The sequence below is a fragment of the Takifugu flavidus genome, chromosome 19 (assembly GCF_003711565.1).
Source record: "Takifugu flavidus isolate HTHZ2018 chromosome 19, ASM371156v2, whole genome shotgun sequence".
NCBI lineage: Eukaryota > Metazoa > Chordata > Actinopteri > Tetraodontiformes > Tetraodontidae > Takifugu > Takifugu flavidus.
In genome coordinates, this window is record NC_079538.1 from 2,221,765 (window position 1) to 2,238,464 (window position 16,700).

Below are 16,700 nucleotides of genomic sequence, written 5' to 3' on the forward strand. Positions count from 1 at the left end.
TTTCAAAAGCCAAGTGTCAGCCATAAATAATGTTACATTTCTGGTCTGTAGCCCCGTCCAGTGCAGCTCCACCCCTCCACCGATCTACCAGTCACGATGTCGGGAGCATTCAGGGTGCCAGTTACCACTGAGCTGCAAAGTCAGACCCAACCTAGGATTCGTACAGGAGATGCCTTTGAAAGATGGCAACGGCTAAGTTTGGCTGACTTAATCGAACTAATTTCGGCAAGAACATCACATATGAAGCTTTAACATAAGCAACAGATGATAAACTCCTGGCTTGTCATAAAGGCTGCTTGTTATAGAAATCTAGCTCTCCAGCTGGTACCCTAACTAGCAACCTCTGCTCTTGGGAATTGCTATTGCAGGACCAACTCTGGACACAAACTTACATAATGCTCCTTTCAATTCTAACCAGAAAACAGAGACAGAAAAATGGACCATCAAAGGAAAGATGACATGTTTATTGATGTTTAATATGGAAGTCTGTTGGAAAATTAACTGTTTAATATTTATATATGTCTATATGTTATATATGTTTTCAGGCCAAAACAATCAAGTTTTATGCATGCTGTTGATAATACTCCCTAATGAGCCTGGTCCTGCTCAAGGTTTCTTGTAAAGGGGAGTTCTTCCTTGCACTGTTACTTGTTGGGGTAGGCCCTGGGATTCTGGAAAGTGCCTTGAAACAATTGATTGTATAAGCGCTATATAAATAAAGATGATTTGATTTGAAATACTTTCATGAAACTTCTTGGCAAAAACATTACTAATGTTTATATGTATTATTTTGTAATTTGCAAAGTTTTAATTGTCTCTGTGTGATTTAATGTGGACATCATCTCGATGAAGATTATTTGGCTTCCAAAAGAAACAATAAACAATATGATGTTGCCAACACTCATTAATTGTTAATGAGCATGACGCTGGTTACGGTGGCCCTGAAGGCTCACTTGCTGGACGGTTGTCCCACCAGGAATGTCTGTCAGTCAAGAGCAGAGATGTGAAGCATCAACACTAAACTTTTAGCCTTTATCTTTTAGCAAAGTGAATATCTTCCACCCACCTCACTCATCCAGGCCCTTCTTGGTGGAACCGTCCCGGGTTTTTGCCTTCAGCTTATTCACCTGGGACTCAGCAATGTCAGCCCTCTCCTCGGCCTCCTCCAGCTCATGCTGCAGTTTGCGAAGTTTAGCCATGTTGGCGTTTCCCGCCTCCTCAGCCTCCTCCGCGGCTCGTTTATAGGACTTGACTTTCAGCTGCAGCTTGTCTACCAGTTCCTGGAGGCGGGCCATGTTCTTGCGGTCCTCTTCAGTCTGGTAGGTGAGCTCCTTGAGGCGTCGCTCATATTTGCGGATCCCCTTGATGGACTCTATTCCCTTTCTTTGCTCCGCCTCCAGTTCACTCTCCAGCTCTTTGATGCGAGTCTCCAGCTTCTGTAGCTGCTTCTTGCCACCCTTCATGGCCACCTGCTCAGCCTCATCCAGCCGATGCTGAAGGTCTTTGATGGTCTGCTCCATGTTTTTTTTCATGCGCTCCAGGTGGGCACTGGTGTCCTGCTCCTTCTTCAGTTCCTCAGCCATCATGGCAGCATCATTGATGGCTTTCTTGGCTTTCTCCTCGGCATTGCGATTTTCTTGGATGGCCTCTTCCGTCTCTGTCTGGAGTTGCAGCAGGTCAGCTTCATGCTTCTTCTTCTGGTTGAGCAGGCTGGTGTTCTGGGAGTGCAAGAGTTGCATGCGCTCAGTGATATCAGTCAGCTCCTGCTCTGCCAGCTTGCGGGTTCTTTCCGTCTGCTCAAAGGCAGCTCGGACCTCCTCAAGCTCGGCCTGGATTAGATTGTGTCTGCGTTCCAGGAGAGCAGTGTTCTCTCTCATATCATCATTAGCATGATGAGCATCATCAAGCTGCATCTGAAGATCCTTCATAAAGGTCTGGAGGTTCTTGATTTGTTTCTGGGCATCAGCTGCCTGTCTGTTTGCTTGGCTTAGCTGGATTTCCATCTCGTTGAGATCACCCTCCATCTTCTTCTTTAGTCTCAAGGCCTCATTGCGGCTCCTCGTTTCAGATTCCAGTGAGGACTGAAGTGAATCAAGCATGCGCTGGTAGTTCCTCTTGGCCTGCTCCATCTCTTCATCTTTTTCTGACAGCTTGCGCTCCATGTCAGCCTTCACTTGGTTGAATTCCAGCTGAGATCGAAGGATCTTGCTCTCTTCATGCTCCAGAGACCCCTCAGCCTCCTCCAGTGCGGTCTGAAGCTCTGATTTCTCTTGTTCGAGCTGTTTCCGCATTTTTTCCAGCTCATGAGCACTCCTACCACCTTCCCCAAGCTGGTCAGTGAGGTCAGAAATCTCTTCCTGGAGGTTCTTGTTCTCTCTCTTTGTTGTCTCAAGTTGCTCAAGACACTCTTCATAGGCATTCTTCAGTTTGAAGAGTTCAGTGCTCAGAGAACGAGCCTCCTTCTGGGAGGCCTCCAGCTCACACTGAGACTCCTCAAACTTCTGCTTCCACTCAGCCATGATTTTGTCAAACGATCGCTGCTTCTTATCGAGTGCTGCAGATGCTGCATTGGCTCTCTCCAGGTCCAGCATCAGGTCTTCTATCTCATTTTGGAGACGATGTTTGGTTTTCTCCAGAGAGGAACACTTCGCATTCACAGCCTCGATGGCCTCCTCAGCCTCCTGAAGTCTCTGAACCAATTTCTTTTTTGCTTCTTCTAGTTCCTCCATTCGCTGGATTCCATCAGACTCATATTTTGTCCTCCATGTTGAGACCTCAGTGTTGGATTTGGAAAGAGCTCGTTGCAACTCAGCTTTTGCCTCTTGCTCCTCCTCAAACTGCTCTCGGAGCAGATCACAGTCATGACGAGCCGACTGGACAGCATGCGCTAGAGCATTTTTTGCCTTTACTTCTTCTTCCAGTTGTCGACGAAGATCTTCGACCTGCTGGTTGTAGGACATCTTTGCTCTGGTCAGCTGTGATATCAGACATTCCTTCTCCTCTAGTCGACGGCCAAGCTCGCCATTCTCGGTGAGAAACTTGGCCCTCTGTGTAGTCAGGTCACTGATGGCCCTTTGAGCTTCATCCTGTTTGTTTTTGTATTCGTTCATGTTGTCTTCCATCGCACGACACATCTTCTCCATATTAGACTTGGCCTTAATTACAGTCTCCATGTTGGAGCACAGGTCATCCAATTCCAGTTTCAGCTCACTCTTCTCTTTCTCCAGCTTCTGCTTCACCCGCTGTAAGTTATCGATTTGCTCACCGAGCTCAGCAACACTGTCGGCGTGTTTCTTCCTGAGGGAGGCGGCAGTAGACTCGTGTTGGAGTGTAGATTCTTCCAGTTCTCGCCGCAGCTTCTGAAATTCAGAGTCCCTCTTTTTGTTTAACTCTACTTGTGCAGATGTTGCTCCTCCAGCCTCCTCAAGGCGCTCGCTGATGTCCTCGAGCTCGCGAGAAAGATCAGAGCGCTGTTTCTCAACCTTGGCTCGAGCTGCACGCTCAGCATCCAGCTCTTCCTCCAGTTCTTCAATTCTTGCCTGACTCTCTTTTACCTTTTTATGGAGCTGATTTGTGGAAACTTGCTCATCTTCTAGTCTTGAATTCATTTGGACAGTTTCAAAGTCTTTCTTCTTTAATTTTTCCTCCAGCTGCTGTTTATCATTTTCCAGGTCCATCAAGCTCTCTTGCATCAGCTTAAAGTCTCCTTCAAGCTTCCTCTTTGATCGCTCAATGTCCATTCTGACTTTCTTCTCCTGCTCCAGTGAGCCCTCCAGATCATCCACTTGTTGTTCGAGCTTGGCTTTGGCTTTGGTCAAACTGTTGGCTTTGTCTTCTTCACTCTGAAGATCATCCAGTGTTTGCTGGTGAACTTCCTGCAGTGCCTTCTTCTCTTTGGTTAGTTTCATGATGTTGTCATCCTGCGAAGCCATCTCCTCTGTCAGATTTTTCACCTTATTTTCTGTTGCATGCTTTTCTTTCTCAACCTTTGCCAGAGTCAGCTCCAGGTCATCTATATCTTTCTTTAACTCGGAACATTCATCTTCGAGCTTCCGTTTCTTAGCAGTGAGATCTGCATTGATCTCCTCCTCATCTTCAAGCCTCTCTGTAATTTCCTTGAGCTTGGCCTCCAGTTGAATTTTGCTCTTTATCAGCTGTTCGCAGCGTTCTTCGGCATCTGTTAGCGTATCCTGTTCAGACTGAATCTGCAGAGTCAGGTCATTCTTCTCTTGGAGAAGAGTAACTATTTTCTCCTCCAGTTCTTTCCGTCTGGTTTCTGATTTTTCCAAAGCTTCTTTCAACTTGTTGAACTCATCTTTCATGCTGGCCATTTCCTTCTCAGCCTCAGCACTCTTTAACAGGGGCTTGATCTTGAAGAAAAGCTTCATCCAGGGCCAGTTCTTCACGCCCAAGAAAGAGCGAAGGTTCCATTGGATGACCATAAGAGCATCTCTGCGTTCCAGCAGCTTAGCAAACTGCACCCTCATTAGGATTCCCCGGGCATTAGCCTGGATCCTGGTGAGGATCCGAGAGAGTTGTTCATCTCTCATCTCCTCGAGTGTACCTAGTAAACCAGCCTTAAAGAAGACCTTTGTGTGGCCAAACCTGTACTGTGTATGATCAATGTCCAGAGATCCCAGTAACTTTTCAGCACTCTTCTTGCAGTCAATGAACTGCCCTTCAGGGATGGCAGAGGCATTCAGGATCCTGTAGCGTTGTTTAAAGTCGCCATACAGAACTCTATTAGGGAAGCCCTTTCTGCAGATCCGGATGCCTTCCAGAACTCCGTTACAGCGCAGCTGGTGCATGACAAGGCAGTTGTCCATGACCCCTGGGGTTTTCCGCTCATTGGGAATCAGACAGCGTACAAAGTGGGGGTGCGTTGTCTTTAGGTTGGTCATCAGCTTGTTTAGATTTTCCCTGTGAAGCGCAGACACAGTTTGGAAGGAGGAACCTTTCTTCTTGGCCCCTTTGCCTCCTTTGTCACCGCTGTCAGATGAGAAGGTTGAAAACAGCACACTGAGTAGTTTCAGGGACGACTTCTGGTAAAGACCAACCACGGTTTCATTTAGAGGGTCTTTGTTCTTCACCAGCCAGTTGGTGATGTTGTAGTCCACTGTTCCTGCATAGTGAACCAGGGCAAAGTGAGCCTCTGCTTTCCCCTTTGCTGCTCGTGGTTTTTCAAACATTTTGTTCTTTCCCAAATGATTATCATAGAGCTTGGACTTGAAGGTCTGGTCACTGGCTTTGGGGAACATGCACTCCTCCTCCAGAATTGAAAGAATTCCCAGTGGCTTTTCGATGAGGTCAATACAAGCTTGCAGGTCCATCCCAAAATCGATGAACTCCCAGTCGATACCCTCTTTTTTGTACTCTTCTTGCTCAAGAACAAACATGTGATGGTTAAAAAACTGTTGCAGTTTTTCATTGGTAAAGTTGATGCAGAGCTGCTCAAAGGTGTTATAATCAAAGATCTCAAATCCTGCAATGTCCAGCACTCCTATGAAGTACTGCCTGTGCTGTTTTGTGTCGAGGGATTGGTTGATTCTCACCACCATCCAGTTGAACATCTTTTCATATACCGATTTGGCAAGAGCACCGAGGGCATAGTAGACTTGGTCCACGCTTTGGCCTTTGGTGACATATTCATTTCCTACTTTGACTCGGGGGTGGCACAGCCCCTTGATGAGGTCCGCAGAATTCAGTCCCATGAGATAAGATGACTTATCCGCAGCTTCTGTCCCATCTGGCTCAGCCTGCTCTTCACGTTGCTTCTGCTTGAACTTCATGTTACCATAGTGCATGATTGCACCCGTCAGTTTGTAAACCCCCATCTTCTCTTCTGGAGTGAAGCCCAGAACATCAAAGGCACTATCAGTGGCCATCAGCTCTTCTGAGTCATTGATGGAGGCAACCGTCACCTCTCCTTGGGAGATGTAGGAGTAGTCGTATGGGTTGTTGGTGATAAGTAACATGTCCAGAAGCTCTGGCTTTTGATTGGACAAGATCTGATAAAAGATGTGATAATTTCTCTCAGCTTTCAGCTGAAAGGTGACTCGCGACTTCTCCAGTAGATACGTCTCAATGTCAGCAGAGGAGAGTTTGCCACTTGGACCAAAATGAATTCGTATGAATTTTCCAAATCTTGAAGAATTGTCATTTCTCAACGTTTTTGCATTGCCAAAGGCCTCCAGGGCGGGATTTGCCTGGATGATCTGATCCTCCAGAGTCCCTTTACTGGCATCTTTTCTGCAACCACTGCCGACGGCAGCAATGCTGGCAAAGTACTGGATGACCCTCTTGGTGTTCACAGTCTTCCCAGCTCCTGATTCTCCTGTGATGAGCACCGATTGGTTCTCCCGGTCAGTCAGCATGTACTGGTAGGCATTATCTGAGATGGAAAATATATGAGGGGGGGCCTCCGTTCGCTTTTTCCCTCTGTAAGCTGCCACCACTTCAGCATCATAGACTGGAAGCCACTTGTAGGGATTGACTGTGACGCAGAACAATCCTGAATAAGTGTAGATCATCCAGGCAGCATAACGCTCTTTGAGGTTAAACAGCACAGCCGGCTCATGGAGGAAGGTGAACATTGCCATGTCTTCAATTTTATCAAATTTTGGTGGGTTCTGGGGGTGGACATCTGACTCTTTAACAGTCACTGTAGCTCCATCCTCCTTTTTGACCGTTACCATCCCTCCATCTTTGCTCTGGATTTGTCCCTTCATATATTCCACCTTCTCATCCACAACAAAGCATTCAATCTTGATGTCAAAAGCTCTGGTCTGAGCTTCAAGACGCTCCTTTTCTGACTTCCTCAGGTAAGGAGCAGCCTTTCCAAATTCAGCCATTAGAGAGTCGCTCATGGTGGACTTGCTGGTGGAAGATCGGTCTATGAAGAATGGCACTCTTCAGCAATGCAGCAGCTTTTAAAGCCTCCCTGTCGACCAAATTAGGAGAAACCCACTGAGAACAAAGCAGGAGCTGATGTTAAATTTGTCCTGGCTGATGAACCAGCTCTGTTTCAAGACCTTTAGCTGTCAGAATCCATTTTAGGAAGAGAACAGTGTCATTTTTTATCAGCACTTGGAGATTATCAGCAGCTCCTCGTGTGGACTGAGCTCCAGGAACCTGCTGCACGGGGGAAGATTCCTAACAGTTGGTCCCCCAGTTCTTCAGTGCATGTGTGTCATTGTGTGTGTCTAAATATTTGTGATTATGGTTGTGGAGTTGTATTCTGTCCAGATAAAAGTTTCTATTTGAGGTACTCGAACTGCCTCAGATAAGAAAACACAAGCACTCACATTCATCAGAACACACACACTTCATGTCTGAACACACACACTTCATGTCTGATCACACAGTCACTTCATATCTGAACACATACTTCATATCTGAACACACACACTTCATATCTGAACACACAACCTTCATATATGAACGCACACACTTCATGTCTGAACACAGACACCTTATATCTGAACACACACATCCTTTCTCAACACACACACTTTATACCCGAACATACATACACATCATGTCTGAGCACACAGTTGATGCACTAAATTATGATTTGATTATCCAACTATATTCAGAATATTGGAATCAAACTTAAATCAGTCACAGCTGTACCCAGCAGACTCCCAGCATACCCTCAGTACACTCATAGCAAACTCCTAGTACACTCCCAATGCACTCCCAGCATATTCCCATCATGTTCCCAGCACACTGACACCATAGTTCAAGATCATTCTAGATTCTTGTTCATATAAAAAATAATTCGATTTTATACTACTAATACTACATTTTATGAAAGTCAACATCTGCAGAGGGAATACTAGCAGGTTAGCTCTTTGGTTAACAGTACACCAAAGGAGCGTTTCCACTGCTTGAGGTTGTTTTAAGATGCCGTTGATGCAAGTCTCCATTCCTTGAACCTCTGCCAAATGGCCATTTACAGGAACTTTTGTGGTGCCAAATCGAGTCCCTGCTCCAGGGTAGATACTTAGATCAGCCCTCTATCAAGCAGGAAGTGACCCATCAGGCCAGAGGATTAGCCTAGCAGGCAGCGTTTCTCCTCTAGTTCATGGAGACCAACACCCAAACCAGAAACGCAGCAGACATGTCTGGTTTAGTATTTTAACACAACAGTGTTGTTTAATATTTATTAACACACACAAGACTTCACAGATACAGCTTGCAGTGACAGCTCAGAACTAAAGAGTCACATGGACAAAACTCTGACTAAACAGTTCACAGAGCTTTAGGACATCCTCTTCTCTCAGAATATCAGCTCATACAATTTACCTCCTTCCTTGTTGTTTTCTTCATTATTATTGATACTTTTAGCGACTTGCTTGGGTGATGTCACGGTCGAAACTGTCACACAAACACTATACGGCGATCGAGACCTGTGACCTCAGACTGGAGACATGACCGTCAAGAGGACCAAGTGAGAGGAACGGTTACTGTAAAGTTCCTCTAAAGTGCTGTAAAGTTCCTGCTCCTGCAGTGGAAATACTACTCAATACCCCCCCCTCCCCGAGTGTAGAAGTTCCTCCCTTTATTGGGGGGCGGGGCCATCTTTACCATCTTAAAACATTTCGTTGTCAGGTGCTCAACAGAGTGACATTCGCTTGCAGTGTTTTTGCACCAGGGGCATCAGGCAGCCTGGAGAGTCAGCCTGCAGCAAAAACGGATGCTCCAGAAGGTCAGCAGAGGTCAACCGCTGCTTCGTGTCACGGGTCAACATGCAACCAAGGAAGTCCTTCAGCACTGGAGACACCTGTAAGGTCAGAGTAAAATCATCTCAGGGACTCGCCGCAGCGCTAGCAACTGTTTCAGACTTTACAACCTAAACAAACAGTGTTTTTACCTGCTTGTTCACTTTAGTCTATTAAAGAGAGCGACATTAGCACTCAGCATGCTACTCACCACAGATATGTTTAATTAAGATCAATTCTGTGTGTGTGCGTGTGTGTGTGAGAGAGAGAGAGAAAGAGAGAGAGAGACCCTCTGTATGTTCTTCACACTTGGTGGCGCCTCATCTCTGAGCCTCTTCATGGCGCTGATGGGCGTTTGGTTGAAGTACGGCGGCTCTCCGTCCACCATTTCGACCACCATGATCCCCAGAGACCAGATGTCCACCTTAGAGACATGAGAACACACAGGGACCCACATGGTTTACAAAAAAGACCTTTTTAGTTGAAATTTACTTTCAGTTGCACCAGTAGATCCTCTTGAATATGATCTGCTACGCACAGGCGACATTTCTGTTCTGATTTTATTGTATTTCTTTAGTGGGAAATTTGGATTAACTAGGATAAACTAGGAATCTGGCTTAGTTTTCCCAGCCTTTCCAGTGTATAGATTTGAACTGTTATGTTCTCCAAGCTATGTGTGTTTGATTGTTGCTGTGTTGATCTTTGACATTGGCCCTTTGCGCCATTACCTCAGGTCCATATGGAGACTTAGCGATGACCTCAGGTGCCATCCAGTATGGCGTCCCCACCAGAGACTTCCTTTTGGGGACGTCTTTGCTGATCTGGGCGCAGAAGCCAAAGTCAGACAGCTTTATCTGCAGAAGAGGAGAGGGTTGCTACAGTACGGTGTTACACTTGATCTTCATCAATGATGTCAAACTGATGAGAAACTGCAGCAGTGACCTGTGACCTTTGACCTGCAACCACAGCAAAGGCTTTGTTTGTTTCTGTTCAAACCTGGTTGACAGCAGTGACTCTGAGCCATAGAACTGCTGTGTCCTTTCATGTGGAACACAGGCATGACAGGAAACTCTCAAGCCACTACTGTAGAATGTGAATGTTTCTGAATGTTCCTGAATCATGGACCACGAATTACGGACCACGTCCCAAACATCTTCAAAATCAACTTAAAATGCCCACTGTTCTTATTAGAAGGAACCTTTAGATCTGTATATATGGAACCTTCAGCTTTAGCTTCTTGTGTATTGGAGGGCTGCACAGAAGGGCCCCAGTTAACCCAGTGCCACTGTGTGTGTGTGTGTGTGTGTGTGTGTGTGTGTGTGTGTGTGTGTGTGTGTGTGTGTGTTTTACCCTCCCATCCAGGGTCAGGAGGATGGAGTCACTCTTGATGTCTCGGTGGATCACTCCCTGACTGTGAAGGTACGTCAGCGCCTGCAGAACACCCTCACACACTGTAGCTATTTGCTCCTCATTCAGCCTGAACACACACACATTACACGACATGTCTCACCACACATACTGTACAGGTACAGGTGATTATTTACTCACCTGGTTTGACAGATGATGTGGGTCAGAGCACCTCCCTGCAGGTACTCCATGATTACCCAGAGTTCCTCCCCCACCAGCGCACTGCGGTACATCTGGACCACGTTCTGGTGATGGTAATCTCTCATGATCACCACCTGACTCACACACACACTCGCATGACTGACTGATCGTGACAGAACCTCTGAATTCAATCACGTGGTGCGTTGGATTACTTCCTTACTTCATTGAAGAGCAGCTCTCGCCGTTGTTGCTTCCTGAGGTCCATCATCTTCACAGCCACCTGCCGACCGCTCTCACGCTCTTCGGCGATGCAGACGATGCCCGTGGAACCTTCACCAATCTTCACAAAGTTCTCCAGCATCGTTCTTGGGTCTCCAGCATCCACCACACTCTGCAGGGCTGCCTTGAATTGGTCATGAGTCACATTTATCCTTCCATCAGGTAGCAATAAGTGAGTGGCGGCGGGGCAGGTGGTGGGGGGGTCTTGTAGCTGAGATGGGTGTGGTTTAGTTATGCCTGGGATTGAGGTTGACCTGAGCCTGATGTGGCTGCTGGAGGGAGGATGGGACGAGTGCGGCAGTAACCCACGAACTGTAATCAGAGGGCTGCTTGTGCTGTTGGGTGGGGGGAGGTAGAGGGCCGAGGAGGGGGGGTGCCGCTGGAAAAATCAGCACAGGTACATCTGAGTTTATCACAGGGGTTCTACTACCAGGGTTACTGTAGACCAGATGACATAATGTTCAAATGTCACTGTTAAAACACTGTAGTAACACCTCTACTTACCTGTATTGTACAGTAGTAACACCTCTGCTGTACACTCGTACTGTAGCAACACCTGTACTATAGTAATAGCTGTATTGTAGTAAAACATGCTGTGGTAACACCTCTACTGTACTGCGGTAACGTCTTAATTGTAGCAAAATCTTTCCTGTAGTAACAGCTGTATTGTAGTATCACATGTTCTGTACTATCACATGTTCTGTAGTAACATGTGCTTCTACTGTAGTAACACAAGTGCTGTACTAACAGCTGTATTGTAGTAACATATATACTGTAGTAACACCTCTAAGACAGTCGCACCTGATCTGTAGTAACACATATACTGTTCTGTACTAACACCTGTACTGTAGTAGCAATTGTACTGTCTGGTAGTAACACTTGTACTGTAGCAACACCTGTACTATAGTAACGCATGCGCTGTAGTATCACCTCTACTGTACTGTAGTAACACCTGTTCTGTAGTAACATCTATACTGTAGTAACACCTGTATGCGCTGCCCTCTGTTTGGATCAGGTATTGTTTTTAATCTGTCGAGTTTCTGTTTCACGTCACATCACATCACTGTTACCATGTGATTTGTCTGCAGGCCGTCAGGTTGGCATGACGATGACAGCAGGTCCGGCGGTTGCTCACAGCTGTGGGTTTTCCCTGTCCGTGCATCTGTGTGGCAGGAGTTTGGCTTCTGTTGATACTGCGCCTCTCTATAATGTCCAACTGTTGTCACTGTTGGTGTGGCCTCAGGCGGCGCCGATACCTCACAGGAGGACTTGGTTCTCTGCAGTGCTCCCTTCTGTTTGGGGCCAACACTGTTGCTATGTGCCCGTTGGATACTGTCTCGCCAATAGGGGGAGCTTCCTGTCTTACTGGCAGCTGCACCAGTCGGGGTTTTGTACTCATAGGACTCATCCTCTCTCAATTCTCCCAGTTGACCCATCGACTGGGCCCGTTTCCGTGATGATTGGCTGCTGCGGCGCAGAGAGTTGGAACTGATGACAGACAGGCGGCTCATCTCAGCGATGATGTGGGAAATGTAGGCACCATGTCCAATAAAGCTGCCACGAACGATTGTCTACAAAAAGGAAGCAGATTTTATTTCTGGGTCCACAGGCAGCAGGGCGGTGGTGTGAACGACAGAGGCAGTTTGAGCAGTCAGCGTCACACCGCCTCACCTTGTGGAGTTGAATCTCTGTGATCCTGGAGGGGTCCACCAGGGGGCGTGGCCTCTGCAGCGTGTCAATGACACTCTGCCACTGGGGAGGCAGGCCCACAAAGTGTCCAGATGCAGCATCAAATGACGTGTGAACGCGGTGCTGAAAGTTCAGCGGTGCCGAAATCTCTGGTTTGTGCATCTTTTTCCTGCGACGAAACATTGAACTTCAACGTTGATGAGATCTGAAAAGAACATAGAATGTGTCATCCTCAAGAAAACCAGGAAAGACACACAAAGTCACGCTGACACAAACACAAAAACATGCTCACATACGGACGCTCACACACACACACCCTCCAGGTCACCTGAGAATCTAACAGATTTTTTTAAAATCAGTTTATTCACTGATTTTATTTATTCCTGCGTTTAAGTTTTGATGCCTTATTTCATGATATTGGGTGTGAGGAAGGTACTACATTAGATTAGATTAGATTCAACTTTATTGTCATTACACATGTCACAAGTACAAGGCAACGATTTACATGTGTAAATGTGTGTGTGTGTGTGTGTGTGGGGGGGGGGGGTGTTCTGTCTGTAACAAGGTGTGTTCAACATACCTGAGTAATTAGAAACATGACCAGACAGCTCTCTGACTCAACACTCATTTGTGTTAACAGTCAGAAAATGGGGGCGGTGGTAGAGTAGTAGGGGGGAGGTGCCAGAACACCTTCAGAGCAATGCTGGAGGACCCTTGAGCAAGGTAGCGTGAACACAATGCGATGAGCTGGTAAATCACCAGGGTTCTACCCTGCCTTTTCCCACATGTAGCTGGGATGGGCTCCAGAACCCTCCCCATGACCCGAAAAGGGATAAAGCAGTCTTAAAGCAGCAAAAAAAAAAAAAAAAATCGAAATGAATGAAAAAAAAAAAATTCAAGTTTACTAAAATATCAAATCTCCATCTCTTGTCATTATTTTGTTTCTGTCACACAAATGTTCTTCCAACATCATAAAATCGCCATGACGTTCTGCCCGGGAAAACTTGTTTGTACTCAAGCTAGCTTAGCAAGCTAACATCCTGGTGCTCTGTGGTCTACAAGGTTTTAATGTATGGATGCATGTGATTGGTGTTTTCTTCAGTTCAATTCATCTTTATTTATATAGCATCAGTTACAATCCAGATTATCTGGAGACTCTTTATAGAGACCCAAAGTCTGAGCCCCAACAAACAGCAAAGGCAGAAAAAAACACCCTCTAACAGGAAGAAATATTGAGCAGAACCAGGCTCACAACAAAGAAGCAATCAATCCAGCCTTGAGGGTTAGAAATTTAACCTTTGAACATCTGGATACTGATTGAACTTGACGAAATTATAAAAATGTAAAATGTGTTAAATGTAGAAACTCATTAGTAACATCCTCCCATAATGATCTGGTTCTCCAGGGCAGTGGGGAGGACGGTGGCTAGCGCATCCTCAGTGGAATCATTAGGAAAATTGATGCGTGTCCTGGTCAGGCGGGATGACGGATTTGATGTGGGCCAGTACCAGTTTTTAAAGAACTTCATTGTGATTGGTGTTAAGGCCATGGGCCAATATTATTCAGACACTTCAGTAATGTAGTTTTAAGTACTGGAGTCCCCTGCTGGTGGATTGCAGACTGAATTCGGCTTATCCCCCCCACCTTCCTTCCCCAGTGTCAAAATGGAGAAAAAAAAATGGTTCAGTGCATCAGGCCTGTTGTTATCAGACAGTGACTGCTGGGTGGTTTTGATACCTTTCCACATGCTGTGAGGACTGTAGTTGTTGAATTGGTCCTCAGGCATCTGTTTTTGCCTTCTTGGTGCCTCTTGAGTTCCTGGCATGCTGCACCATCAGCCTGCTGTAAAACTACATCCTGCTGTAAAACTACATTCTGTTCCATTAGCCATGTCCCAACCCTGTCGTTCATTCTTGGTTTTTGGTTTAGGGACACTTTAATTGTCCTCTCTGTCCAGTTTCATTGCTGAAGTTGATGTATCTAAGAACATATTCCCTTAGCAAACACGTCTCAGTCTGTGTCCTCCAAAGAGTCTTGCAGCAGAGCAACGACTTACTGGGACCACACTTGTGCTGTTTTGGTGACAGGTCTTGTTCTGCATATCAGAGGTTTGTAAGCTGGGATCAGTCAGAGAATCACGGTCACATCGCCCCAGATGGGGTGATGGCCTTGGCGGTGCACCAGTTGCTGTTTACTTACATCCATAGGCTTCCTCCTCTGCTCTTCCCAGAGCCTCTCCTACACTCTGCTCTGAACACTGAGCAGTCTGCCAGCTGTGCAGCAGCATCAGGAATGTTGTTGTTGAGCCAGGATTCCGTGATAAGGGTGGCGCAATAAAATGCATATTTTGCCTGTGGTGTTGACAGCATCCTAAACAAAATGACCAAATTTCCTAAGGCAATTTTGGGTAAATTTGCAGAGGAAAGGAATTGTTGCGATCTGCTGTTGATAATTGAGCAGAACATCTTCTTCAGGTTGCTGATGCTGGTGGGCACTATTCGTCCTTGGTGTCAGATGTTGGGAAAAGGTCCCAGACTTACCACCATGTTGAAGAATTTGGGACATTTTCCCAACATCTGACACCAGGGACTAATAGCACCCATCATTAGCAACCCAAGGAAGATGTTCTGCTCAATTATCAACAACTGATTGCAACAATTCCTTGCTGATCAAAATTCCCTCAGACAGAAAAAAAATCCAGAATCATAGAACCACCAACCGCATCTATACTCTCCACACCCTTATTGGAAAACATTGACATCAAAATAAATAAAAAAAAATAAAATATTTCCTGCTCTGTAGATTTGAGACTCATTGTAGGTTCTCAGTGAAGATGAAGTGAGATCACAGTATTCTCCCAGAGCCAAGAAGTAATGGAAGGAACCAGTTCTCGTCCCAACACTTAGCAAAACATTATAAGAGTGTTTAGCTCCAGGCGTCACCCTCAACAACACAGATCACAGATGTCTTGAATGCAGAAGATCTGGTGCTGCTGTCCAACTCTAAAGATGGACCACAGCGACTCCTAGATCACCAGTATCACTTCTCTCAGACTTGGCCTGACGGTCAGCCTGAAGAGTTCCAGAAAAGGCCGCAGTATGATGGAATGAGACCCCAGTTTATGCTGGGCCCAACCCCCATAGAGCACACAAACACATATCCAGGATACATGTGAAGGGGAGATGGAGACTGAGATGCATTTCAAGCCACACATTTAAAGACAGGAGAGACTCATTTCTCCTTAAAATCTGCTGGAAATCGTGATATGTCTGGGGAGAGTGCACCAAGCCAGCAGTACCCTGTAGCTGCTACTGACAGAGGGACAGCCAGTGGACTGGACAGACCAACAGACCAGCTGCTCTGTGGTTCTTAATCTGCATTTACTTAAACTCTGGAACCTTTAATTAGAAAGACGGCATATTTATCTTTATACAGACATCTTACTTGTGGTATATGTACGTGTTCACGTCTCTCATCTTGTCTTCTTAACCGCTTTATCCCTTTGAGGGTCACAGGGAAGGTACACAAGGTGTTCATAAGTGTTGCTGTATATGTGCTTTGGCAATCTGGTTCCTTCTTTTGTTCAGAACCGTCCTCACTTTGGGCAACAAAGGTTTGCTAGTGTGAGTTCATCCTCAGTCTTTTGGATTGACTGTCCACCCAGCAGAGTAATGTCTGACCAGCGTTGCTAGCACCTACAGGTGTGAAGGTCCATAAATTGTTGTCTTTTGAGGTTCTGGTAAACCTGATTCATACAATAGAACTAGTCTGCTCATGCTCAAACTTGACCGGATGACGGACCATCCAGTGATCATGGAATCAGGCTGGGGCAGAGATCCGTTCTGGACCCATGTGGTGCCCCTGTGGCTCCCACCCGATCCCACAGGACAACTACAACAACCACTTTTTCTTTGTGTTCTTTATATGATCTCTTTCAGAATGTTTTCAGAATGTTCTGTGGAACATCTGCTCAGCGTCAGTGGAGCAACTTTTCCACACACAAGGGTTAACGGAACACTGAAAATGTTAAGAATTCATGTTTTTAGATCTTCTGTTGGATAAAACTGCTACACTCACCTGTCCAGCTGAGTTCAGGTGATTCCAGATGATTCCAGGTGAGTCCTGCTCAGACCAGGTGAGTTCCGTGAGCTGCTGACGCCCTGAGTCTCTCTCCTGTTTGTACCTCCTCCCAATGTTCACACACACCCCTCCCCCCGTTGCTCATCCCAGTCTTAAATATGGAGCAGTGGGCGGAGTTTACTTTCTTTTTGGTTTGTTGACATTAAAATCATTTCAGCCAGTTTTGTTTTCCAGCTTTTAGTCCTTATGAACCAAAATGGATTCATTGATTATTGATGGGACTGAACAATAAACAACGAAATGATTCCCCCCCCCCCCCACACACACACACATACAAGCAGCAACATGCCCCGAGGAGGAGGTGACTCCACAACAGCTCAA

General features: G+C 46.1%; 2 protein-coding genes across 5 annotated transcripts; both read right to left on the minus strand.

Annotated features, from left to right (window-relative positions):
• Nucleotides 1–760: 760 nt before the first annotated feature.
• On the minus strand, nt 761–6,877 carry myh6 (myosin, heavy chain 6, cardiac muscle, alpha). The gene is made up of 2 exons (XM_057017534.1): nt 1,067–6,877; nt 761–982 (listed from the first exon to the last, which is right to left on the minus strand). The coding sequence occupies exon 1, from the start codon at nt 6,864–6,866 to the stop codon at nt 1,068–1,070; it is 5,799 nt and encodes a 1,932-aa protein (XP_056873514.1). The 5' UTR covers nt 6,867–6,877; the 3' UTR covers nt 761–982; nt 1,067.
• A 1,248-nt stretch (nt 6,878–8,125) lies between these two features.
• LOC130516461 (serine/threonine-protein kinase PAK 6-like) lies at nt 8,126–16,605 on the minus strand. Of its 4 annotated transcripts, XM_057017553.1 has the most exons (10): nt 16,317–16,605; nt 13,977–14,609; nt 12,222–12,444; nt 11,621–12,121; nt 10,492–10,929; nt 10,272–10,405; nt 10,074–10,200; nt 9,452–9,577; nt 9,013–9,147; nt 8,126–8,785 (listed from the first exon to the last, which is right to left on the minus strand). In XM_057017553.1, exons 3-10 carry the CDS (start codon nt 12,420–12,422, stop codon nt 8,618–8,620), a joined length of 1,830 nt encoding a protein of 609 aa, XP_056873533.1. In that variant the 5' UTR covers nt 12,423–12,444; nt 13,977–14,609; nt 16,317–16,605; the 3' UTR covers nt 8,126–8,617. The 4 variants fall into 4 exon arrangements, with proteins under 4 accessions (XP_056873533.1, XP_056873535.1, XP_056873532.1 ...); XM_057017555.1 differs by lacking the exon at nt 13,977–14,609 and having other exon boundaries at nt 9,452–9,544; XM_057017552.1 differs by lacking the exon at nt 13,977–14,609 and having other exon boundaries at nt 16,317–16,603.
• Nucleotides 16,606–16,700: the final 95 nt, after the last annotated feature.